At 32.5% G+C, this 27,628-nt stretch overlaps 1 protein-coding gene across 1 annotated transcript in view; it reads right to left on the bottom strand.

The window, feature by feature from the left end:
* Positions 1-25,927: 25,927 nt before the first annotated feature.
* LOC126824661 (doublecortin domain-containing protein 2) overlaps positions 25,928-27,628 on the bottom strand; it is a 43,790-nt gene continuing 42,089 nt past the window's right edge. Inside the window, exons 7-8 of the mRNA XM_056098941.1 lie at positions 26,874-26,980; positions 25,928-26,070 (exon numbers count right to left, since the gene is read on the bottom strand). Of these exons, the coding sequence (XP_055954916.1) occupies positions 25,928-26,070; positions 26,874-26,980 (250 nt within the window). The remainder of the gene's footprint in view (positions 26,071-26,873; positions 26,981-27,628) is intronic.

Genomic DNA, 27,628 nt, shown 5'->3' with positions numbered 1-27,628 from the left:
TTGATATATTCAGATTGTGGAAACAAAGCACATATTTGTGTATTTTTGTATTTAAAGAAACATTATAACAGCACTTTTAACAATCAATTTTTTTTTCTCAACTATTCATTTTTCACTACATAACATAAAGTTCAAAGGCTTCGGTCATATCAATGTCTAAAACTTTCCTTTTTATATTTCTAATTTAGGTTTTCTTTAGAATACCGAAAAGGTCCAAAGACAATTCACGCCTCTGAAACTTTCGTTTTAAAATGGATTAAGAATCCTAGATATAATGTTTCTTTAAAACTAATGTTGGTGAGTTGGTGTTCAATCATCCACACATTTAATGTACATAATATTGTGATACAATTTCCAATTTTTCAAAATCCCGAATCAAGAATCAAAGAACAATAATAGCACTTAAATATCTAACAGAAGAGATGTAGGTATGTATATAAAGAATAAGAAGAGTTTTGCATAAGTGCCACACTATTATATTTATTTATATTCATAATTATACTGTACAAAATGCAAATTAAGACCACACCAATTTAAATTTTTGTTCTATGGGGTGGTAGGGAGAGAGAGAGATGGGGTTTAATATCCATTCTACACAAACTAGGTCATATTGGGACTAACATACGGTTCAATTTTATTTCAATAATTTGCTTGCGCGAAAGGGTCTTTAGCAGTGGGAGGAAACCGGAGGACCCAGAGAAAACCAATGAGGTTGGACAGGCAACCCTACTCCTTGTCACGTACAACCGGGGAATCAAAACCACACCAGTTGACTCAATGACAGACCTTATGATATTTTTCTTTGTAGACAACATGATTGCTCTTCTCAAATGAAATGGTGTTCAATAACCCTACAAAAACTAAAACTTAAATTGGTTTGGCCTAAGTTGAATGAAATAGGAAAAATAAGTAATGAATGATATATAGAGGGTCTCTTGTGGATTGTCACAAATGTTCGGAATTTAAATATTATAAGCATTTTTGTAAATGATTCTGTTCTCACAAGCAATGTTCCAAATTGATACCACAAGAGTTTTGTTATCAAAAATGTAAATGTGCATTCAATTGTGAAACTTAAGACTATGGAATAGACCGGTTTCTATTAATGTAAATGCAGCATAATTACTTGTGACTTTTACATGTATAATATTTATATACCAATGGACTTAGAGGGCATAATATATTATACAAAAAGTCACACAAATGCAAGAGATCATTCATAATTATGTTATATGGAAAATAATTGAAATGGACGGAATGTATTCATTTATATTTGTAAAAAATAATAATTTTAAATATTAAATAAACTTTCTAATAATTATTACACCTCAACACTCTATGTGGAAAATTCCATTAAAGTGGAATCTGGACGGATAAATACTTTAATAAATCTGATGAATAATACTTTATAAATATTCATATCACAGAAACTGGGTTGAAAATATAAAGAAATACAGTCAAATTTCTTATTCCCTTTTTTTGTGGGGGGGGGGGGGGGATTAAAATACTGAATATTTTGATCGTTATATTAAAATTATATATGAGTTTACAACTGTTTTCAAATGCCATAGTTCTGAAATGAAAATTGGTCAAAACTCAAATCTCATGGAGAGGATTATTTTCAGGCTAAAGCATAAAATGACACATATACCAGTATTTAGGTCATATTTTCATTTACTGTTATGTAAATTTGACTATATTTCAATAACATTTAATTGCTCAAAAAGGTGATACAAATACAAATAATACTTTCACACATTTTTCTACTGAAAATTAAAATTATATTAAAGACAAAAAAATAAATGATGCTTCAAAACACTATAAGAATAGCACACACATTAAAATTATCACAGTTATGTTGAGCAGATTATCCTGACACAACTGTTATTTTACATTTATTTTGTACAATGTTAACTTTCATTCAATCATATGATCACATACTTTCACATCTTTAAACTTTTAATATCAACTTATTTGCTATGGTTCCTATCAAAAACAATATATATTTTTGTTAAAGATTAGTCCTTTTTTTATATTATCTCTTGAAAATATTGTGAATCTTATAGTGCTGTATTCTGTTCTGTTGTGGTTTGTTATGAGTTATCCTTTAATTTATTCTTTATATTATGTTTTTTATATTATTTTATCACTCTAGACCAGTGGTTCTCAACCTTTTTTTTTTTGCCAATGGCACACCTTGGAACACCTGAAAATATAGCGGCACACCTGGCTAAATATATCTACATGTATGAAAAATATTTGAATTTTGCAAAATAAAAACATGGCATACAACCGTCATACTCAGGCCCGTAGCCAAGGGGGGGCCCGGGGGGGCGAAGCCCCCCCTGGAAATAATCTTGCCCCCCCTGACAAAAAGTTGTCGACCATATTTATAAATTACCTATGTATGATTTGAATATATTTCTTGAAAAACACTCAGAATAGTTCGTTCTTAGAACATATAATTGTCGATTTCTATGCTTAGAAACTTGTTTACAGCTATTCAATTTACAAAATTTTCCGGCGGGAGACCCCCGTACCCCCTGCTTGCTGGGGGGAGATACCCCCCCCCCCCTAGTACCCCCCTATCAGCAAGCTGGCTACGGGCCTGGAGACTAGTCACAGACATACATAATGACTCAAACTAAATAAAGAAAAACACAACTATAATCTTACTTTATTGCAGTCTTTTGAATTTCATCAGTTAAATAGCTGGCTTCTTTAGTGAGAAATTTTCAACACGTGCCCTTCAAAATTTCGCAGCACACTTAAGAAGATATTGCGGCACACAGGTGTGCTGCAGTACACTGGTTGAGAATCACTCCTCTAGACATATCAATGCTATAACTACTACGGTATATTCTTTAATTTATTATATCATATTATTTTATTATTCTAGACTTATACTTATTAGAATTAGATATTATTATTATTATTATTTTGCCATTCTTGACTCATCACTTCTGTATTCTTTATTAGATATTATTATTATTTACGATTCTTAACTTATCACTACTACATTTTTTATTAGATATTATTATTATTTACCATTCTTGGCTTATCACTACTATATTCTTTAATAGATATTATTATTTTTTACCATTCTTGACTTATCACTACTATATTCTTTTTTAGATATTATTCTTATTTACCATTCTTGACTTGTTACTACTATGTTCTTTATTAGATATTATATATTTTTTACCATTCTTGACTTGTCACTACTATATTCTTTACTATATATTATTATCATTACCATTCTTGACTTATCACTTCTATATTCTATAATTTATGTTACAATATATCATAATATTTTATCATTTTAGACTTATCACTTGTATATTCTTTAAATATATTTGATAACTTAATGTACATTTTTTATTAGATAATTTAATGTTTTTGTTAATTAGATAATTTAATGTACATTGTTTTTGTTTATTAGATAATTTAATGTACATTGTATTTGTTTGATAATTTAATGTACATTGTTTTTGTTTATTAGATAATTTTATGTGTATTGTTTTTGTTTATTAGATAATTTCATGTACATTGTTTTTGTCCATTAAATAATTTCAAGTACATTGTTTTTGTTTATTACATAATTTAATGTACATTGTGTTTGGTTTATTAGATAATTTGATGTACATTGTTTTGTTTATTAGATAAATTAATGTATATTGTTTTGGTTTATTAGATAATTTAATGTACATTGTTTTTGATTATTATATAAATTAATGTACATTGTTTTTGCTCTAAGTTATTTTATGTCTATATACTATTAAAATGGCTATCACCAAAGTTGGTTGCTTTTGTCTTCCACACAGCAATGTTGTTTTACTGTTTATAAAACTTATCTTATAATATCACTTTCTAGCATAATATACAATAAATGTAACCAATATAGTTATACTATTTATTTTTTTTTAAAATAATCAAAAACACATGTCACCAGCTAGCCAAATATACAAAAAATGTATATGATTTTTTAAATATACAATAAATGTATACAATTTTCTTTACTGGTATCTTGTTTTAATTTACTTGACTTGAAGAAGAAGAAAAATGTATAAGTTCAATCAGTGAAAAGGAAAAAGGAAATTATGTAAGGTTTATTATTCTACGTTTCTGCTCCATCCATCAAGTCAGTGAAAAGGAAAGAAATGGTGATCAACCCCAACATATACATAATTTTGTTTTAGAAAAATATATGGTTATTTTTTCTATGACTGTGTGTGCAATATTAGGTAGGAGAATTTTGCCCGAAAACAGCACTTTAGTGGACTTCACTTTGGTTGTCAGTCCAACAGATGCTACCTTGCTACCTGACGAGTGAGATATATTGTTAAGGCAATTTTGAACAGTAGGAAGTTATTTTATCTGGGATGAACATAGGACATGTTTAATTCTTATGCTTGTTACCCAGGAATATAGTGCAAAAGTTATTAATAGTCCTTCCCCTTTTTCCATACATGTTTTAACAGACTGTCACATGTTGCTCCATCTGTGGTATAAAGCCTGATTCCTTCCATAGCATGAATGACATTGCATAATGCCCACAGACACCCATCCACTCACTCTTAGGGCTGTAAATAGCTTATTTGCTTACTAGACACATACACTGACTTTAACTTCAAAATTTGCCATACATGTAATTTATTTAGATTTTCAAGATATTTTATCCAAATAAAATATCAAATTTCAGAATTATCCCAATTTCTATTCTAAAGTAAAAGTGTTTTAACTAATAACAGTATTAATTTAACTGTGTTTTAAGCTTTGTTAAAATTCTAATTTTATGGCATGTATATAAATTTTTCGCCCTCAGTCAGTCTAGACTGGCAAATATGGCTGAAACAAGAGGTCTTCTGCCTCAAATATATAAACCTTTGGAGCCCTCACAGTTGTGGGGAGTGGGCAGGATGGCCTAGCCTAGTGATATAGTAATAAAATGAAATGGGGTTTAACATCTTACTGTTCTGCTCCGAACTGGGATAATGAAGATGGGCATTCGTCATACAGTGTGCTATGAGAGAAATTTTGTCCGGACAGCGGCACTATGGCCTTCTCTTATATCAAATTCCAACTGTCAAGGGATCTTTTATGGCACCCAATGTGTAACGAGACCTCAGTTTTCCATTCCATCCAAACAACTAGACTGCTGTCCTGCATCACTGACAAAGGGGAACCACACCGGAAAATCTGGATGGCCTTTCTCGGCCAATGCAGGGATCGAACACCCGACCTCCAGGCTAGTGAGCCAGCATCTTACCCAATTAGCCACCGTGACCAGTGTTGCACTTCAAGCTCTATCTGGTCGGTCTGCACCTTTGGCTTGCAGTTGTGGTTTCGATCCCTGGTGTGAGTATGTGGATGGAGAGAAGGGTGCTTTCTCAACCTCGTGAGATCACTCTGGGTACTTCGGTTCCCTCACTCAAGAAAGACCCCTTGTCTGCGAAATCACGCTCCGTGGAAGCGGAGGTTAAACACTAAGAAGTACAACTCACAGTTGTACTGAACCCAACTTCATCATTATCTGTCCGGTTTCAGGAAATTTTAACTAAGATAAAATCCAAATTTTAGTATTTTGATTGGATAATATTAGATTGATTTTAGTGCTTAGCCAATCAAAATTTAAGTATCTACTAAAATATGGATTTTATCTTTAGTTAAGATTTCGAGAAACAGGGCCCTGGATCTTAATTATCTACCAGGGAACACAAAAAAAAAGAAAAAAAAAGACCCATTTTCTTGTTTCTAATAAAATCATTTTAATCACAAAGATGATCATTTTACACCATTGACAGATCACAGGCTTGGTAACTATATGAATAGATAATATTGTATACATGTGAGAATCTCTTTCATTGGTTAATTTCACTAAATATATAAACAAATTATTGTAACACAGAGTTTGATTGGGTACTTTACTGTGAATTTTTTTACAGTACATACGATTGATTGTTATTTAAAACTTAAAATCTGATTGGCTACCTCTACTTATTTTTGATTTAAAATCATTCTAGACTATTGTGTAAGTGTTGTTATTAGTATCATTACTATGGAATATTATATTTAAATAACAATATAGTATATTTTGTACATAGATATTTTTTTAACATATACTTTGATATATTCAGATTGTGGAAACAAAGCACATATTTGTGTATTTTTGTATTTAAAGAAACATTATAACAGCACTTTTAACAATCAATTTTTTTTTTTCAACTATTCATTTTTCACTACATAACATAAAGTTCAAAGGCTTCGGTCATATCAATGTCTAAAACTTTCCTTTTTATATTTCTAATTTAGGTTTTCTTTAGAATACCGAAAAGGTCCAAAGACAATTCACGCCTCTGAAACTTTCGTTTTAAAATGGATTAAGAATCCTGGATATAATGTTTCTTTAAAACTAATGTCGGTGAGTTGGTGTTCAATCATCCACACATTTAATGTACATAATATTGTGATACAATTTCCAATTTTTCAAAATCCCGAATCAAGAATCAAAGAACAATAATAGCACTTAAATATCTAACAGAAGAGATGTAGGTATGTATATAAAGAATAAGAAGAGTTTTGCATAAGTGCCACACTATTATATTTATTTATATTCATAATTATACTGTACAAAATGCAAATTAAGACCACACCAATTTAAATTTTTGTTCTATGGGGTGGTAGGGGGAGAGAGAGATGGGGCTTAACATCCATTCTACACAAACTAGGTCATATTGAGACTAACATACGGTTCAATTTTATTTCAATAATTTGCTTGCGCGAAAGGGTCTTTAGCAGTGGGAGGAAACCGGAGGACCCAGAGAAAACCAATGAGGTTGGACAGGCAACCCTACTCCTTGTCACGTACAACCGGGGAATCAAAACCACGCCAGTTGACTCAATGACAGACCTTATGATATTTTTCTTTGTAGACAACATGATTGCTCTTCTCAAATGAAATGGTGTTCAATAACCCTACAAAAACTAAAACTTAAATTGGTTTGGCCTAAGTTGAATGATATAGGAAAAATAAGTAATGAATGATATATAGAGGGTCTCTTGTGGATTGTCACAAATGTTCGGAATTTAAATATTATAAGCATTTTTGTAAATGATTCTGTTCTCACAAGCAATGTTCCAAATTGATACCACAAGAGTTTTGTTATCAAAAATGTAAATGTGCATTCAATTGTGAAACTTAAGACTATGGAATAGACCGGTTTCTATTAATATAAATGCAGCATAATTACTTGTGACTTTTACATGTATAATATTTATATACCAATGGACTTAGAGGGCATAATATATTATACAAAAAGTCACACAAATGCAAGAGATCATTCATAATTATGTTATATGGAAAATAATTGAAATGGACGGAATGTATTCATTTATATTTGTAAAAAATAATAATTTTAAATATTAAATAAACTTTCTAATAATTATTACACCTCAACACTCTATGTGGAAAATTCCATTAAAGTGGAATCTGGACGGATAAATACTTTAATAAATCTGATGAATAATACTTTATAAATATTCATATCACAGAAACTGGGTTGAAAATATAAAGAAATACAGTCAAATTTCTTATTCCCTTTTTTTGTGGGGGGGGGGGGGATTAAAATACTGAATATTTTGATCGTTATATTAAAATTATATATGAGTTTACAACTGTTTTCAAAGTTCTGAAATGAAAATTGGTCAAAACTCAAATCTTATGGAGAGGATCATTTTCAGGCTAAAGCATAAAATGACACATATACCAGTATTTAGGTCATATTTTCATTTACTGTTATGTAAATTTGACTATATTTCAATAACATTTAATTGCTCAAAAAGGTGATACAAATACAAATAATACTTTCACACATTTTTCTACTGAAAATTAAAATTATATTAAAGACAAAAAAATAAATGATGCTACAAAACACTATAAGAATAGCACACACATTAAAATTATCACAGTTATGTTGAGCAGATTAAAATCAGACAAGATTAAATAAAATTAAATAACAGAGACAACAAAAAATATAACAACACGAAACAGAGAACAGAAGAACCAATCAAAGGAATTGTTGCATTTATTTTTTTTTTGAAAAAATAATTTTGAATCATCCAATCAGATGTTCTGATTCTTTGGTATTTGAAATTATTTGCATATATCTTGAACAAACAAGGTTCTAGCATTTGTAATACTTTATCGAATGAAATATTTTTCTTGCTCAAATTTCATGCTCCTATACAAATCACCAATGTCAAGTTCATTTTCAATCTAAAATTTCAAATAAATGTTAAAATGAAAATTTCTGTTGAATATTCCCTTTGGAATAACTGAATTTTTGTTTTTTTCACAAATTTTGAAATTGGGGTCAGTGAGATATTTTAGAATTATATCTTCTTTTAATTTGCTAAAACTAAAATAATGGTCGGACAAAATTTTAGTTGAACATTCTCTTTGGAATATATACCATAGTGGAATTGGCATCGATAAGAGATTATACAATTTTGGTCGAAAACATTTGTAATCTTTTAATTTACTAGTGATTTTACTGCATTAAAAAGTTGAATAAATCTTTGAGAAAGGACTAGAACATATTACGCTTAAAGACAACAAAAAGACAAGAGAACTCAATCAACGTGAAATTAACATGATGAATTGAAGTGATAAGGATGAATTTCATCTTCAAATTTTACAAGTAAATATATATATATATATATTTATATAGCTATATAATACACGTATATGAGAGAATATAGTAGAAACCCCAAAACAAGTATTTTACAAAAGAAAAAAATATTTATAATAATCAACAATGATTGATCCTTTTTTTTTCTTCTATTTTTTTCCCCATACCAACAGTAGATGACCATGTTAACCATTGCCTAGCTCATTTAGTTTTCATCCTGAAAATATTTAAGAATATATTGAAAAGATATATATATATGTTTTCTTTTAAAAAAAAATCCCTTAATTAATGTATTAATTAGCATAGTACGGTTCTATTAGAATTTAACCCTGTATGAGTCTGTACTTAAATTATGTCCATTCAGACTACTGAACATAAAGTTGGTCAACTGAATCGTGTGATCTTAAAATAAACAAAAATTGGTGGGTTCGTTTGAAGGCTTTGTTAAAAACCAGAAATGTACTTCCTGATTTACTAGAATGAAATAAAATTTTATTCGAGCAAATATTTTTTATTGTCCCTCAAAATACCTTGGGAGCAAAAAAAATTATAAAATTGGTGAAAACTCAAAATAACTTAAGTCAATGGAATAAACCATAACAAGCCTTTAGTCCAAACTGAACTAGAAGTCAAATGATCAACACAATTCATAGCCGCATCATTTGAGGAAATCAAAAACCTCAGCAAAGTGCTATATTGTCTGAAAATGCCCAATCGGCACTTACGACTTAAAATGAATAGGCAACCTTTAAATAACTAAAATCAAAAACCTTAGCAAAGCGCCATAATGTCTGAAAATGTCCTATCTGTATCAACGACTTAAAATGAATGAGGAACCTTTAAATGACTAAACAAACTGATTAATCCAATACTCACCACTGTTAGTAAGTTTGAAAATACAAATATTATTTTTAAATGCTTATCTCTAAATCTAATATTCAGATTTTAATGTTATTCTAAGATGGAGATTACAAAATGCACAAACTGTTGTAGTATTAGCATATTCATTTGATAGAAATATTGATGCTTTTATATTTAGATAAGAGCTCATATTTGTTACGGATTGAAAACTTCCTGATCATGTTTTTCCTCTTGATGGTCATATGGTTAAATATATATTTTCTGCATAGTCACAATCCTAAACACATGACCCCCATCAATAAACATATCCTAACTACCAGGTAAAAAACCAATAACAAAAATATAATCTTTAAAACTTTTGGACAAATAATGTAGTTGCCCTTACACTTGCATGACGAAAAATTGATGTTACCTAATAAAGCACATGCTAAGATGGATACATAAAGCTTGGGGGTTTTATTCCCCAAAATATAAAGTAATCATTTTAAGAATGCAACCATTTCATTGCTAAGAGCCAACCTTTGTACAAGGAAATCTGAAAATATTTTATTTTTTGTAAATAAGGCCCCTATAGTTGACGTTCTAAAATCAACTAATTCAGTGAATTCATTTTGGATTATTTGGCAGTTTGATTCCATAATTTGATTTTACTGGGATATTACAAATATCCCACTTTCAGATTAAAAAGGTCGAAGAAATGACTAAAAAATGATGAAGGAAATATATCTTTAACTCATATCTGGTATAAAATAACTTATTAATATAATTTATTATATATATATATATATATCGAACTATGCCATTCCAAGTAATAAACTGAGTTCTTATTAAACATACATTATGCTAGAGCTAAATATGCCTATTGCAGGTCTTTCTTTAGGCCTGAAATGTTATCTAAATTATTAATAAGACATTAATCAACTTATCCAAAACATAATCAACTCTCGATGTCATCACTAGCCTGCGATGTTTATTGGATTAGGTTCCGATTTGCTGTTCGACTTCCATTCATAATTCATAATTTAATCATAAAATTGATAATCGAGACTATGTTTTTTATCGTACTAACTTTAGTAATGATGATCGGGGCTAGATCGAAAATTCAATCACTAAATTCTTGGTTCAGAGTGGATCAATGTGACTGAAATTTTCAGCAAATCCCTTTACATTATCTAGTTTTTAACTATTATAGTGAGAACTGCCAGCTCTTTATCTTATCTCCCATAATGTATCTTTTAAAGACATGATTATTTTTCTAAAATTGATGTAGATATGTTAATGGTTACACAATATTAGTTTAAAGTATATGTTATTGTCTTTAGTTTTATAGGATTTGGCATGCAGCTTTAGTATTTAGATAGGTTTAGTCCATATTAATGCACACAAAATGTTAGTATATGTTTGTACTATCTGTAGTATATTTTATAAGATTTGGGGATGCCATTTTGGTATTTAGTATGTGGGTATGGTTTAGTATGTTAATACATGCAGAATGTTAGTTTGCAATTGAAAAACAAAAAGAGAATACTTGTTGAAACATCATGCTATATGTAATAATCCATGAGGAGAGAATTACCAGTCTCGATCCTTAAATGGACTCAGACTAGTTATTCTCTTTCCATTGACTTTAATGTTAAATAAATACAACTTCTTGAGCAATATCTTTTTTTACCACACTCCACTGTTTTGAATAAACCAGTGATTGTACTCCAAATAAATGGTCTATTTGTTTAGAAGGTTTCTGTAAAGCTTACTTATTGTATTTAGTATACTTTATCATAAAATATATATAGGATTTGTTTGGGGATGCTGTTGATTATTTAGTAATGGATATTGTTACTCTTAATGCAGAGCAGAAACTGTATCCCTAAAATATTTACACTTTGGTATATGGAATCCTGAGAGTATAATATTTAACAGTTAAAAACTGCAAAATGAGAAATCAATGCAAGAGAATTTTTCTCTACATAAGTGAGCTATATAACATCCTTTCTAATCAATATTCAGCAATTAAAATGAGTGATTAATTAGAAACCCAGATCTGATATATTTGCTAAATTAATTACCAAAATATTTGATGCGTAAACTAAAAATTGCACTAATTTCTTGTCCTATCAGCTGACAAAATATAAATTGTATTAGATCAATCAAGACAAGTATATTTTGATCTATCTAATGATATTGTAAACACTCCGATCTGATATCAATTTGCTATATTTTCTTAATTGTTAAAATTGACACTCAGCTGACAAAATATTAATATGATGCCTAAAACTAAAACTTGCATTAATTTCTTGTTCTACAGCAAGATCAATCAAGACAAATATACTTTGATCTATCTAGAAGAAAAAAGCATGCAGAGCCATTTGGTGTCGGTTTCATTGTAAAGCCATATCTAATACTGTGTTTTGGGGTTTGGATCTTACCAACAACAAAATACGAAACAATGTCTATTATGGAAAGGATTATGCATCCGTTTCTCTGTTCAGCTCATCATACTGATCATTCGCATTTCTTTCTGTTGATTTGTACAATTTCTGTGCCTGTCGTCTCGCCAATTCCTTCCGCGCTAAAACTCCACGCATTCCTGTTTGTATCTTAATGGCCGCCTGATGTTCCTCATCCGTGTAGTATTTTTCAGCGTAACCGTCTGCCTCCGATTCGCTATTTTTTAAATACTCACTTGAATTCTTTAAAGCTAGATCTTTTCTCGTTTTGTATCCACGGTAACCAGATTGGATTTTCACAGCCGCGTTATGTTCCTGCTCGGTGTAGAAGTCCTCAGATTCCTTCTCTGCGAGATCCTTGCGGGTTTTGTATCCCCTGAAAGATGATTGGATTTTAACAGCAGCTTTCGTCTCTTGTTCTGAGTAATTTTTCTCTGCCTTATTCAATTCTTTTCGAACTTTGTGACCTCTGAAACTGGCCTGAATTTTTGTAGCGGCATGTTCTTCCTGTCTTTTTTCTTCTTCGTCCCAATCAGAATTATTTCGACCATGTTTTAATCCTTTACGAGTTTTGTAACCACGGAAACCAGCCTGAATCTTTGTTGCTGCCTGTAAAACAAGATCAGTTTGTGGTGGTTTTTACAATAAATAAGGAAATTGTTTAATTATTCACACAGAGCCCACAAAGAAAGCAAAGGTCTGTTGTATTTTTTTCTGTTATCAACAGCAAGACTGGCTATACATCCCCAATGGTCACAATCCATTCTACACGACTAATCCCCCCCCATGTTTTTCCATTTCTTAAGGATGGGACAAAAAGCAGAGGTCCCGTGGCAGTTAGAATTTGATATAAGAGTAGGCTGTAGTGCCGCTGTCCAGGCAAAATTTCTCTCATAGCACACTGTATGGCGTATGCCCATCTTCATTAGCCCAGTCGGAGCAAAACAGTAGGATATTAAACCTCATTTCATTTTTCATTTTTTTCATCCATGGGGGAGACACATATTCAAATTATCTGCCCTTGATGACTGTTCTATTTTTATCGACCAATCAAAAAATTGTTAATTACGAAGGAAGAAGGCGAAGGGAAGTAACTCTCATCTTGTTGCAACAAATAAACCATAAACAATGAGGCTGAGACTGGTTTGTAGCCTGTTTTTTTTATATGTTCGTAGAATCAAGCTACAATCAAAGGCAGATAATTTAAATACCATATGGATGAACCTAGGATATAGGGGAGTAGAATGGAATGAGACCACTCAGGTTACCTAGGATGGGCTATAAGGCACCTGTATCAGATTTTGTCTGACACAAATTATCACACTATGTATACAATATAACATAAACGTGAGATAATTTGTCTGACAATGTCTGTGTCAGGTGCTGTATATCCAGACTTGATCACCAGGCCAACAGGTAAATCACTACAAATATTTCAACTGACTGTAGGGAGGTTGGGTGGTCAAGTGGAGTAACATATATGTGCTTCAGATCACAAGGTCTGTCATTGAGTCAATTGGCGTGGTTTGAATCCCAAGCTTGTACATGAAGGCGTAACCATGATATATTTAAACGTTTTTTAATCAGATAAAAATTGTAACATCTAGAAGGTTCATAATTTTAAAATTTGTATTTTTTCGTACAATCACGCGCCATAATCCATAAAGTTACAGTTCGCTATGAATGAATATAGAAAGGAACCAAGATCTTTGGGATATAAACATATAGTTTAAGTTTCATCAAAATCAGATAAAAATTCCGACATCTAGAGGGTTCACAACCTTGGTATTACATAATTTTACAGTATTTGCGTATGATGAGCGGTCATTTTGTCAGACAGTTTTACACTCAATCATCATTAGAGTGTAACTGTGATATATTTGAACAGTTTTTAAGATTGGATAAAAAATGTGACCTCTAAAGGGACCACAAGTTAAAACATGATTATCATACAATCAGGAGCCATAATACAAGGATTTACAGTCTGATATGCGCAAATATCAAAAGGAAGTGAGATCTTTTGATTATAAACTTATATTTTAAGTTTCATCAAAATCAGATAAAAATTGTGACCTGGAGACTGTCCATAAAGAAATTGTGGATGGATGTCCAGATGGATGGACAGGGGTGACCACAATATTTGTCCACATGAAAATGTGGGCGTATAAAAATCTTATCAAGTATTCAACAGAACCAACCAGGTTAATGAAGCGAGTGTAGTAATAGTATTAATACAGTAATTGTCTTGAAAACAATCACATCAGTTCCAGGAAGTAACTCCAGAACCACATTTGTGAAGTGAGAGAGAGAGAGAGAGGGGGGGGGGGAGAGAGAGGGTGAGAGAGAGAGAGAGAGAGAGATTGATTTAATTAAATGCCCACTTGACACAAACTAGGTCATATGGTTCAATTTTATTTCAATAATTCGCTAGTGCGTAGGGGGCTTTAACAGTTGAAGGAAACCAGAGGACCCGGAGAAAATCCACAAGGTTTGAGAGAGAGAGAGAGAGAGAGAGAGAGAGAGGAGGGAGAAAGAGAGAGAGGGGGCTGTTTTAGGTCCACTTGACACAAACCATGTCATTTCGGGACTAACATATGGTTCAATTTTCTATCAAAAATAATATGCTTATGCGACCCTACTTCTTGTCATGTAAATCTGGGAAGTCAAAACCACAGCAGTTGACTCAATTGAGATTTAGAAGGACATCTTACCTTTACTTCATAGTCATCATAAGATTTCTTGACATTGTTTCCAGTCTTTTTCTCATTCCTTGAATTTCTGGAGGGTCCATTTTTAGGTGCCTCTTTCTTAGGGGGGACTTCTTTTTTTGCAGGGGGTGCATTTTTTTTAGGAGAGACTTTTTTAGTGGGAGATTGTGCATTCTTCTGGTTATTTTCTTGAGTGATGTGCCGTGTTGGTTTGGTAACAGGTTTAGACGTTGATCTGTTGTTACGTGATTGCTGAGGTTTAGGGTGTTGCGGTGGTGTGGGTGTTCGTGAAGGGTAGCCATTTTGTTCACCATTATGTTGCAGACGCTTTCGTGTTTGGTAACCACGGAACTGGGACTGTATTTTAATAGCAGCGTCTTCTTCTTCCTTCTTTTCCTGGTTGCCATGGAAATAATGAAATATGATGTCATGAGATGAGTAATTTTATTATAATTAAATGAAATGATGAATGAAAAATAGCATGTTATTGTTTATCAGAAATATTCTGGATATACAGTAATCTCAAATCAAATATTCAATTCTCAAATCATATTTACAAATCTTAGGCTTCACATAAATTAGACGCCAATATCTAGAGCTGGAAATAATGATTTCAGATGTACCAAAGCTGGGAAACAAGGCACCTGTCACTGACAGTGTCTGGCACAAATCCAGGCCTGGATGACACTGGCAAATTTTAAAATATCCAGCCCTGGGTGTACGGGTAAATTTTTAAAAATCCAGCCCTAGCTGTTCCTGACAAATTTAAAAATATCCAGGTAATACTAAACTAGCCAGAGCCACAGATCAGGGATCAAATTTATTTAAAAATGCATTAAGTCAGAGCTAAAATCTTCCTATTGCAGGTCTTTTGTCTGGCTTCAAATGTTATATAAAATTATTATTTAGACATTCATTCAATCCACCATAAATGAATCTAACTTATGTGATCCCACAATGAAATGAAATGGGGTTTAACGTCCTACTGTTATGCTCCGGCTGGGCTAATGAAATGAAATGGGGTTTAACATCCTACTGTTCTGCTCCAAACTGGGCTGATGAAGACGGGCATATGCCATATACTGTGCTATGAGGGAAATTTTGTCTAGACAGCGGCACTACAGCCTACTCTTATATCAAATTCCAACTGTCAATGGATCTTTAATGTGCATGCCAATGTGTACACGGGACCTCAGATTTTCGTCCCAATCGAACAACAAGACAGCTGTCCTTGTCAGGCCATCCATCTTGCATCACTGACAAGGGGGAACCACGCCGGAAAATCTGGATGAACTTTCTCAGCCAATGCAGGGATCAAACACCCGATCTCCAGGCTAGCGAGCCTTAGCCACTTAGCCATCGTGATCCCCCTGGGCTAATGAAGATGTGCTTATTACTGTATTAGGGAAATTTTGCCCGGACAGCATCGCTAAAAGTTAGTCGTGATCCCACAGATTCCACAGCAAACTTGTCTTAAGACACTAAATTACCACTAATATTCAGCAAAATTTTTATATGAGATTTAAAGCACATTTATCCAGAATATTTCTGAAAAAAAAAAATGAAATTGTGAACAACCATATGATTGCATGAAGCTTAGTGAAGCAATTTTACATTTTCGTAATTTGAAGTAAATTGGAGGAGTAGACCAATGGAAGTAAATCTAAATGTAAAAGTAAGTCGGATATAATTCCTTTAGATAGGAATAAAGGTTTGTCAAATTCAATTTAAATCAGTGATTCCCTGAAATGAAATGAAATGGGGTTAAACGTCCTACTGTTTTGCTCCGAACTGGGCTAATGAAGACAGGCATACGCCATACAGTGTGCTATGAGGGAAATTCTGCCTGGACGGCAGCATTACGCCCTACTCTTATATCGAATTCCAACTGTCATGGGATCTTTTACGTGCACACCAATGTGTACACAGGACCTCGTTTTTTCGTACAATCCGAACGACTAGACAGCTATCCTTGCCAGGTCCTCCGGCCAGCATCACTGACAAAAGGGAACCAGGCCGGAAAATCTGTATGAACATTCTCGGCCAATGCAGGGATCGAACACCCGACATCCAGGCTAGTGAGCCCAGCATCTTACCCACTTAGCCACTGTGACCCCCCCCCCCACCTGCAGTGATTCCCTACATGGCTGTAAACTGAATATAAAGGGTGGAATTTGAATTTATTGGTGGGGGCGGTAAAGAACAAACTTTTTGAACCCATTAATGCAATGGCAAGGAAATAAGCAATTATTTAAATACCAATTAAACTGTTCTGAATTATTTAATGGATATTACCAGGTTTGGTACCCAAACCATAGTGTCTCTCTCTCCTAAACTATTTTAAATGTATTAAAATAAAGCCTTAAAATAGATGTATCGATAAACAGTCCTACCTTGTTAAAGAATAATCCTATTAAACCTATAATTCACTATTGCCAGTTGAGAAATTGCCAAAAATATCATATTCAACTTCAAATTCAAACGTTTGAAGATAGCTATTCCATGGGGGGAATAGAAAAACAAGGGTGGTAATTTTGTTATTATTTCCGGGGTCAAAGGATTTTTAAGTGGGAGAATAATACCTATGATCATATAATAGTGAGTTGACAAACTATTGAGCAAATTATGTTTTGACTTTCTTAGAAAATATGAAATTATCGCTTTAAACTGAAATGACTAATTCAAGCTCCAGGATCACCCTACTGGTAACTTGAATAGAGAGAGAGAGAAATAGGGTTTACTGTCCCCTCTACACAAACTAGGTCATTGCGAGACTAACACATGGTTCAATTTTATGTCAATAATTCACATGCGTGCAGGGTGATTAGCAGTGGGAGGAAACCTGAAGACCCAGAGAGAACCCACAAGGTAGGACAGACGACTCTTCTCCTTGTCACGTACAACCGGGGAATCGAAACCAAGCCAGTTGACTCAATGACAAACCTTATGATACAGTGCGCACATGCTAACCTTTTGTCCATCCACCCTCCCCGGGATCCACAAAAGTTTAAGTTCCTTAAAGAAGCCAACTTTAATAAATTAGCTGGAATTCAGGTTGCCAAGTCAGATATGACATTGTCTAATATAACGCAATTTAATTGGCTATTGCATCAGATGACAATAGAACTAGTCCTATTCAAACAACAAGCTCTCCATCCCACCATTTGTCTGACGATTGTTGCATCAGACAGTTGTATGGATTGGTTGTATCAAGTACACTGTTTAACCTCTTAAAAAAAACTTAAATTGAAAAGTCTTCTTTTGTCATTAGGCAGGTCATTTTTTCTTGGAATACCTATATTTTCTATTATACTTTTGCAGAAATTGATTGTTTTGTTATGCCAAAGGAGCTCACCAACTTTCTTGAGATGTTAGTTGGGGTGGGGCATGGCTGTAAAAGGGGATGGAAACCACTGATGTATTTGAATTAACAGTTTTAATTCACGGAAATAAATTGAAAATCTTCTGTAATTAATCAAACATTATCTGCTCCTAATAATATATCAGATGTAACCTTCATGTTAAATATGGCTGCTATTTCAGGTATTAACATTACAATATAAACAGTAAAAACACTTATATTAAAACATACAAAGCATGTGCATATGCAGGTGATATTTGGTGCAAAAACAAGCAGTGATATATAAAAATATATAAAAATACATGTAAAGATAGAAGACATAAACATAGATAATACAATAATTACAAGATACAGACAGGTAAAGGTGAGATTACAAAATGTTAATATTATGGAAAATTATGCAGAATTTTAATACAATCTTTTGTAGAATAAACAACATACAAAATGGAATATATTTTTTTTTATTTAATATTTTTCAAATGTAGGCCTATCATAGATGATTGATCAAAACGTGATTCCACATTGTAACACATACTTTCAACATCATTGGTTATATTTTCCAAGTTAGTAAGATTTGCTTTAATAGGAAAGCACCATTTGTAAAGAAATGAAATGAAATGGGGTTTAACTTTAATACCCTACTTTTCTGAACCAACTGGGCTAATGAAGTCAGGCATATGTCATACAGGCTGCTAACCTATGAGGAAATTTGCTCAGTCATCACTGCTACGGCCTACTCTTGTTTTGAATTCCAACTGTCAAGGGTTCTTTTATGTGCATGCCAATATATACACAGGACCTCGGTTTTTCTTCCTATCTGGACGACTATACTTTGTCCTTGACCACTGACATTTGTAAAGTCATCTCAATAATTTGTATAACAGTTGTGCAGTATGATGTTAGTGAGGAATCTCAAAACAAAACAATGATGTAGAGATTATAGTAAAAACAATGATGATGATGGTGGTTAGCCAACACGAATGATATCACATTCTCGGTGATCATGATCTCAACACCAAGAGTGATTGATTTGTGATGATGTCAAGACAGTGATTTATTAGATCACATTCCCAGTGATCATGAAGTGTGGTCGCTGTTGATGTCCAATCAGAGATAGGTGATGATGTCAAGAAAGTGATTGGTGCTGTTGCTGATGATGTTCATGATTGTCTTGTTGATGATGATAAGACAGTGATCAGTGCTGTTGATGAAGTTGTTGATAATGTTGATGATAAGACAGTGGTTGATGCTACTGATGATGATGTCAATGATTATAATTTATGGTGAACACAATGACATTATTGTAATGGTAAGAAACAGCAATTGATAATTTTATGATGGTCATGGCAATGACTGATGGTATATCACATCCTAAGTAATGATAATGATGATGTTAGTACTTAACAACCAGTGATTGGCAATATCAACACAAACAGTGAATATGATGTCAGCAGTCAATGATGATGATGCAACACAGTGACTGATGATGACTTCATTACAATTATTGTACGATCATGGGGTCGTCAATACATAGATCGATAATGGTGATGATAATGATGATGATGATACAGTGACTGATCATGATCTGTTGATGCCAACTTTGATTCAACGATGAATCCTCATCAGAAACCATGATTGATGATGACATCTTATAAGTTTAACCAGTCGCTTTGGAAGAATAGGAATTTGTAGCCTGCTTATTATTTATTGTCCAAAAAGTCTTTCAGTGCTGAGCATGATGACACAAGACATTTAGTTTCAGTTTATACTATAGGGACTTGTAACAGCTATCATTAGTCAAGTTGGTCATATTTTGCAGCCTAGACTAGATTAGATTTTTTGAAAAAAAATAGATTCAAGCTCAAGATGAAAAAAAAATGTTATATAAAATTACAACTTTCTATTTTTACCATAAATAAATCATGCGAAATACATTGAATGTTTGTACATGAAAAAAGAAAAAAAAATGTTATCGCAGCGTAATACAAATATAGTATCACTTTTTCAAATATGTTAATGACTTTTTGTTCTAATCCATTAAATGGTAAAAGAGTAAGAAGATAAGCATTTATTGGGTTGTGTAGTTAATTTACAACTGTTCTTTTAAAATACACCCATATTTAATGCACCGATAAGGGTTGTTTTTACTATCCTTTTAAAATAATGAAAAAAAAAACAATCATTGAAAAAACATACATCAAAACATATTTGGAGAGAACACTTTATTCAAAAAACTAAACAAAAGTTACAAGTAACCAAGTATTTAAATCAAACAGAAAAACAAAACAAACACAAGACAGAAAAAAAGATTTTATTCCAGAAAAAATTTTAACAGCTAGACCATCTTGCAAGGTATTGTACACGAACAATAAAAATACTTCAGTATTTCTTTTTCAAAGTCATTGCAAAAATCAATGTGTCTTTATTTGGATGTTGTTACACTGCATAATTTTCCAGAGTTAAGAATGTTAATAAGAGCAAGAATGTTTTATTAACATGGTTGTGAATGGGTTAATAGACGGTTAATTTAGCACAGAAATTGACAGAAATTGAATCTCTTTCAAAAACTAGTACAACAAAAAAAAAGAAGTTTTTTTTCTTATACTTAAAAAAAAAGTTTAGTGCATATATTATGAGAAATATCATTTTTCCCCCAAAGTGTATTTAAGCTAAGTTTTATAAGAACCAGAGGATGTTAAATAAATAAATCACTGGTGAAAAAAATCAATATCGCTATGCAGGTAAATGTAGTGGTTGCTGATAGCAAATAAACATCTTTAATTGTGAGTCATGTGCCAATTTAATAAATCTAAGTGATTGAAACGAATTGAGGATGCAAATTGTGCTGTGATCTTTTAAAGCTGATTTTGATTGTATGCAGTGCTTAAATAATATGTTATTGTATTCTATATCTAAATAACATTATGTGTGCATTATTGACTAAGTATATATAACCATTATTTTCATATTAATAAAGTAATCCACATTTGTCTAAAATAAAATTCATTTCCAGTCATGATCTTCATTTTGGACAAATGTAAATTGGAGTAACCAGGATTAATTAATTAGTATTATATTAATAAATCTCCCACCAAATACAATAATTTATATATTAAATACAGATAATACACATGAAATTATTATTTTGTTATCTGGTAAAGCTATAAACATAGAGATTAGGGATTATGAATGACATAATATGGGACAATCAGATCAGTTAAAACATGTCATGTCCTAAAAGCAAAGTGACCATTACAGATGTGTATGTACAAATTCCAAAATAATAGAAATGATTGTCAGAATCCTATATTATATCATCAGAAATCAAGGATATGAATACTAAGTTGTTCCAAATATATTTACAGAGGGTTCACAATTGTGGAGAAAGGGAGTGAATTTAGACTTTTTGAAGAAACGAGTATCGATATGATGTGAATTTAGGAATTGTCGCAATACAGACATGCTTCTATCTTATAAAACTTCATGTATTAATCTACCTTGCCCTTTCCCTTTATCCTCCACTATGTTAGCTACCTTGGTCAGAATGGATCTATAATTGTTGCATTCAGATTGTTTCCAAACTGATACCTGATACGTCTCAGACTAGAAGTACTATAGGAGCCCTGTGAATCTACTGGTAACACAATCTTAGCTAACACAATGAATCAAAGGAAATGACAATAAAACTATGATCAATATCAATAAAACCAATGTGCTCTTCACCATTTATACCGTTAACTACATGTTCTAACTATTCATCTTGTGTGATATTATCATATATATATTTGTTGTAAAATTTAACCCTTAAACCATAAAATAGGATAAATAGAAGAAGAAAAGAAGCAGTGGGGAAACATCATGCAATAAACATAATTCAGATTGTGACAAACATGCTTGTAATTAAATCAGTGACCAGACTGAATTACTTGGGGGTTTTATTTGAACAAATCATGCAAACAGTAGTGATCCGGCAATGCATATTTAAACATTTTTAACAAGAATGTAACCATAAGAGTACCGGCACATTAATTGAACAGCAATTTGTGGAGGATTTGAATTGCTACAAGACCTTCCTTCTGGTATAAGACATGGGGATAACTACTCGGAATTTACTATTGTTGAATCATTGGAAATAATGCATTTCTGGGTTCTCTTTACTAAACGTCAGCCAGGGGTTTTATCTGTAATAAAAACATTAATTCTGGGGCACTATTCTGATGGCACAAGCCATTTCGAAATCTTTTAACTATGGAAGCTCACCTGATCATTCTGTCTACTGCTTTGTTTACTATTGTTTTGACGATTTCTACTTCCATCATTACGCCGAGACGCTGGTTGACGATTATTATTTCGCTGTGATGGCAGGTTATTTCGAGAATTGTCATTCTTGTTTACACGACCTCTGTCTCTTGCACTATCATCCTGCAAGAAAATCAGAGAAAAATAAATTTTCCTTGATCATATTAAGAAAAGATTGCTCTAGGACTGAAATACATCGGTAGGAAACAACTTTGAATGCTGATAGAACACTGACTCAATAGTAGTACAACCAACATGTTTAACTGTAGCATATTTAATTCTGCAGAACTGAAAAACAAAAATCGAAAAATAGGATGCAAAAAGAGAAACCATGCTGAATATTTAAACATTTCAAAATATTTCAGTACTGTAGTTGTATACATGTATCTGATTGGTTGATATAAATTAAAATCAATGTGATATCCCTCTTGATTGGTTACATCAACTGGCCTATCAACATTGTCAGAATGTGAAGCAGATGGTGTTGATGTTGTGTTGGTATTGTTCTGATAAGAAAAGAGTAGCAAGAGAAAGAAAAGAAGAAATGATTTAAATATGTTGTGTATAATCCAATGTACTATAGAAATCTCAAAAACTTTCAATTCCCAATATGGCTTGTACCTTTCCATTTTGGTCAAATCTAAATGGATTGTTTGTGGTATGATTCATCTCGTTTTTAGTAAAGTCATCATTTGTATTATATTTTTTTTAAATCACACAGATAAAAATCTGGAAAATGATTATCTTATAAAAATGGTACCTTTTTGTTTGGTTTTCCACAAAGCATTGTTTTAAGTTTCTTTAAGAATGGACTTTGTTTGGGATCTTTATTTAAAGGTGGACCCTTGCCCTTTTGACCTTCTGATAAAGACAAGGAAGGGTCAGTGTCACCTATTTCACGGGCTTCATCAGCTTTCGATAAATCATCAGGAGCGTAAGGTTTAGGGGTGGCCTTTTTACCCATGTATTTTTCCTTTTTGTGGCCAGCTTCAGCAGGTTTGTGTAAAGTACCTCCTTCAAGGTAATCTTTTTTGCTGTCAAGACTTGATGCTCTGGTTCTACTGGTGCCAGGAGTCTGTGCTCTACTAGCGCCAGGAACATCAGGATCAGCAATTTCTGCTGACATCACCCCTGTGGCCTCATCTCTATCCAGGCTTTTTGTTCTACCCTTATTTTGCTGGGGCTTTGTTATCTTTTCTACTTCGATCTTGTTAAATATCTCAACGGTATCTGTTGTAATCTCACTAGCATTGCTAGGTGTTGAATTCAGTGCAATATCTCGAACAAGTTTAGGCTCTTCTATCAGTTCTTCCTGTTTCTTCTTTTTATTCCTACAGAACCAAAATGACTTCTTTTCTTTTTTAATTTCAGGCTTTGAGTCAACTTCTTCTGTGGGATGTGAATCTAAATTTTTGACATCATCTGTACTATCAGTTTTGGGTTCTGACATTACTGACCATTCATCTTTCAATCCCTTAGCATCTTCCAATGTATTATGAACATCAAACTTTGTATCCTTAACAGGACTTTTTTTTGCGCTTGTGGGTCGCGATGATTTTGGTTTGACTGATTTAATGATCTTTCCAGAAGTGACCGGCTTAAGTTTTATTCGGGAATTTTTGCGAGAAATCTTTTCATCTGAAATTTTCTTCCGGACTTTCTCATTGATCTGATTTTTTGAATCAATTGCAACAGCATTTTTTATTTCGTCATCCTGCCATTCTTCCAAACGCATCACAGAATCATATTCATCTGCTTCATTAGAGTCCTTAACTGGAATTTTTCTACGTGGTGGTTTAACAAAACCTTTTCTCTGCAGATATGTTTTGTTTTCATATGCCAACTTGGCTTGTGATGTGGCAGGAGAAAACGTGACAGATTTTTTCTTACGAAGGGATTTCCTTCCTTCGTGCTGCTGAGGAGCAGGTTCCTCTCGAACATAGCTCTGATTTACCTCTATTGGGTAGCCATATGTATCATCCATAGAGGGTTGATAATTTGGAGTATTTACTTGTCGTTGACTGGCGCGATAATCAAGATCATAATCACGTTCATCTGGGTATTTATATTCGTGGAATGAGTGTGGTTTATATGTGGGTATTTCAGGTGTTGGTGTGTCAGATTCTTCATCATCTGTCTCCTGATACAATCAAAACAAATGATGAAAGAGATGTTACATATAATGTAAGGCTAATGTAGTATGTTGCATTTGAAACATTTATTTAAAACAAAAAAAAAAGATCAGATGACTGGCCCTAAAAAATAATTTTATTTTGATTTTGTCTAATGTTTTTTATGTTCAAAAATTTCAATCAATATTCTAGGAATGGACATGAAACAAGGTGTGGCTCCTCTCTGTAAATAAGTGCAAATGCAGTGATTGGATGACGATATGCTGAGAGCTGACAGCAACCCCTCTTCTTGTACTCTCAAATGAAGTCGGAGAATATGCTCGCTCAGCCATATCTCAAAACACAACTTGTTTGCAACGTCATCTTTGGTGCACATAGCACCGTTTTTTAAAATTATCGCAGTCAGTATTTTTTGATATAAACATTTATGTCGACACGAAACCAGCGTTCTTGAAATCTTTGCCGTTTTTTATTTACAAATTTCAGATCTTTTGATTGAAATTCTTTAAACCAAACATAACTAGCATTCTTTAAACATAAGAAAATAAAACATGCAAATCAAATGCAAACAATTTTCTTTAGTAAGATGCAGCAGTAAATTCCAATTGAACGGGTCGAAACTTTGAACATATTTTGTCAAATCTTTTAATATCAAACCTGTTCTGAGGGCATCTTGGTTAATTCTGTTCCAGCAGGAACTTTGACAGATTTTTCATGCCCAACTATGCGTTCTTCCTGTATTGATGATAGGAAATGTAATGAGAGAAAGAAAGAGAGAGAGAAAGAAAGAATAAAATGAAGAAACAGATATCTATTGGAAATTGTCTACTGGTAGTACAAGTTAATGTTGAAAACATAAACACTAACAAATATAATGTCATTTTTAGAATCAATTATAATTTTTAGTAATTCATTTTTGATTTAATCACTTTATGAGCCAAACCATGAGCCACATGGATGTGCCCAGCAAATTCTCCGTCACCTCCTTGAGGGCCAGATGTCAAAGTCATTATGTTAAAACTAACCAAATAAATCCTCTAAATCTAATACAATGGTGTTGGTAAGAATTTTAGATTAAGAACCAAGTGACTTGCAGAGTTAAAACTAACACTTTAATACTATGCTAGTTAAAGATTATCAAGATTATTAATGGATTTAATAATAAAATTTTCAAAAAAGGATAACCTAGACTTTGTCTTGATTGTCAAATACCGTTGCTATGATAATAAACAATCTACGCTATATCTTCAAACTCTGACAACTTCGCAAAGAATAAATTTGTATGAATATGAAATTTCCCATATTCATATTTCATTATCTATTTTTGAACTATTTTTGGAAGAACATCCAGCTATTTATCTAAACCTTACACAGTGCTGAAGAGTCAACAGAGTGATTTTTATAGAGTTCAAACTAATCTCTGTACCAATTAAGATATTAAACATACCGTAACAATTTCAGCCTCTCTTTGATCAATAGGTAAATCTACTTTTGTTTCGTTGCTTTCTTCTATTTCCCTTGCTCCACGAGTTGATCTGTTCTCATTTTTAGCTTTAAACACACCTCCCTCATCTAATATAAAAACAAACCAAAATATTACTAGAAAGAAGATAAAACTGTTGACACTATAAAGTTGATATCTTTTACTAATGAACAAAAAACTTTCATAAATGACAAAATATGATACTAACAGACCTTAGTCATCATGCATAATGTTTATATTAGTTAGTTAAAATTAATATCTGCTAATAAATGACTATTGTAAAATTTCTAACCACTTTTTATATTATACACACACTAAACATTAGTTCAGAATAATGATCAGTTGTATGGTTTAATGACAAAAACATTCAATTAGTAAATGGCCTATGTTCATTAGTCAATGGTATCCGGTTCACAGTGTGAGTATTAGACCACTTTGACACTTGAGATTTGTAAATAGAAGTTATCACTTTAAAATTAATGCATCTTGTATAACACATCCTGATATTTTGAGCTCTGTGCTGGCCACCTAATGACAAATGGTTTTTCAATGTTCAATGTCAAACATCCACATCTGAATATGAAATAAAGGCACTGAAGAGGCTAACCAAAAATGAATAATTTGGTTAGAACATTAACGGTAAATATCTGTGAAATGTTGGGGTTTCTCTTGGTTGTGCACACTGTCCAATCACACGGTTCGCACACCCATAATTCCAGCACACATGAGCATGAGAGAGAGAGAGTGAGAGAGAGAGAGAGAGATATGGGGTTTAACAGTGGGAGGAAATTGGAGGACCTGGAGAAAATTCATGAGGTTCGACAGACGCCCTTACTACTTGTAACAGAACAAACAGTACATGGATAAAGAATAAGAAATATAAATTGCTTACCTTTATCATAATCCACCTTCTTATGGTTTTCAGAAGAACGTTTGTGCGCCACTGGTTTGGCGTGAAATACTCCATCTTCCTCTTTTTTAGGATGATTTCTGCGGTATCTAATTTAAGAAAAAGATTTGGGTTATTAAAGTCAGATGCATTATGTAAGAGCTAAATCTGCCTACATCTATTTTCTGGGTTCAAATGTAATATATAACCTTAATTATTATTTTTGAATCATATGACAAGCCCATAATCACCTCTCTAGATTATCAGGTGGTTGAGATATTAAGTTGATTAGACAATGTTTGCCATATCTTTGTTAAAAGTTGAAATGGAAAATCGAGATGTTTATTATTGTAGAAATGGTACTTGACAATCAAAATTATTTATGCTATTCCTAGTCAAAACTTCAAACATTCAAACATAACTTTCATCAGAATAAAGGATTGACTGAAATTTTAATATATCAAATTGTTCATGATCTATTTTTAAACTATTACGGCAAGAACAGCGTTAAATGCCAAATGGCAAAACAACCGAAGAACAAACAAAAAAATCAACTGAAACAAAAATGTAAATTTAAAGTCCACTCGACACAAACTAGGACATTTTGGGACTAATCTAATACATGGTTCAATTTTATTTCAATAATTTGCTTGCACCTAAAAGTCTTTAGCTGTGGGAGGAAACCGGAGGACCCAGAGAAAACCCATGAAATTGGACAAGCGATTCTACACTTTGTCATGTACTAGCGGTGAATCAAA

This window comes from Patella vulgata, chromosome 1 (assembly GCF_932274485.2).
Source record: "Patella vulgata chromosome 1, xgPatVulg1.2, whole genome shotgun sequence".
Lineage (NCBI taxonomy): Eukaryota > Metazoa > Mollusca > Gastropoda > Patellidae > Patella > Patella vulgata.
This window is presented reverse-complemented; position numbering and strand designations above follow the sequence as displayed.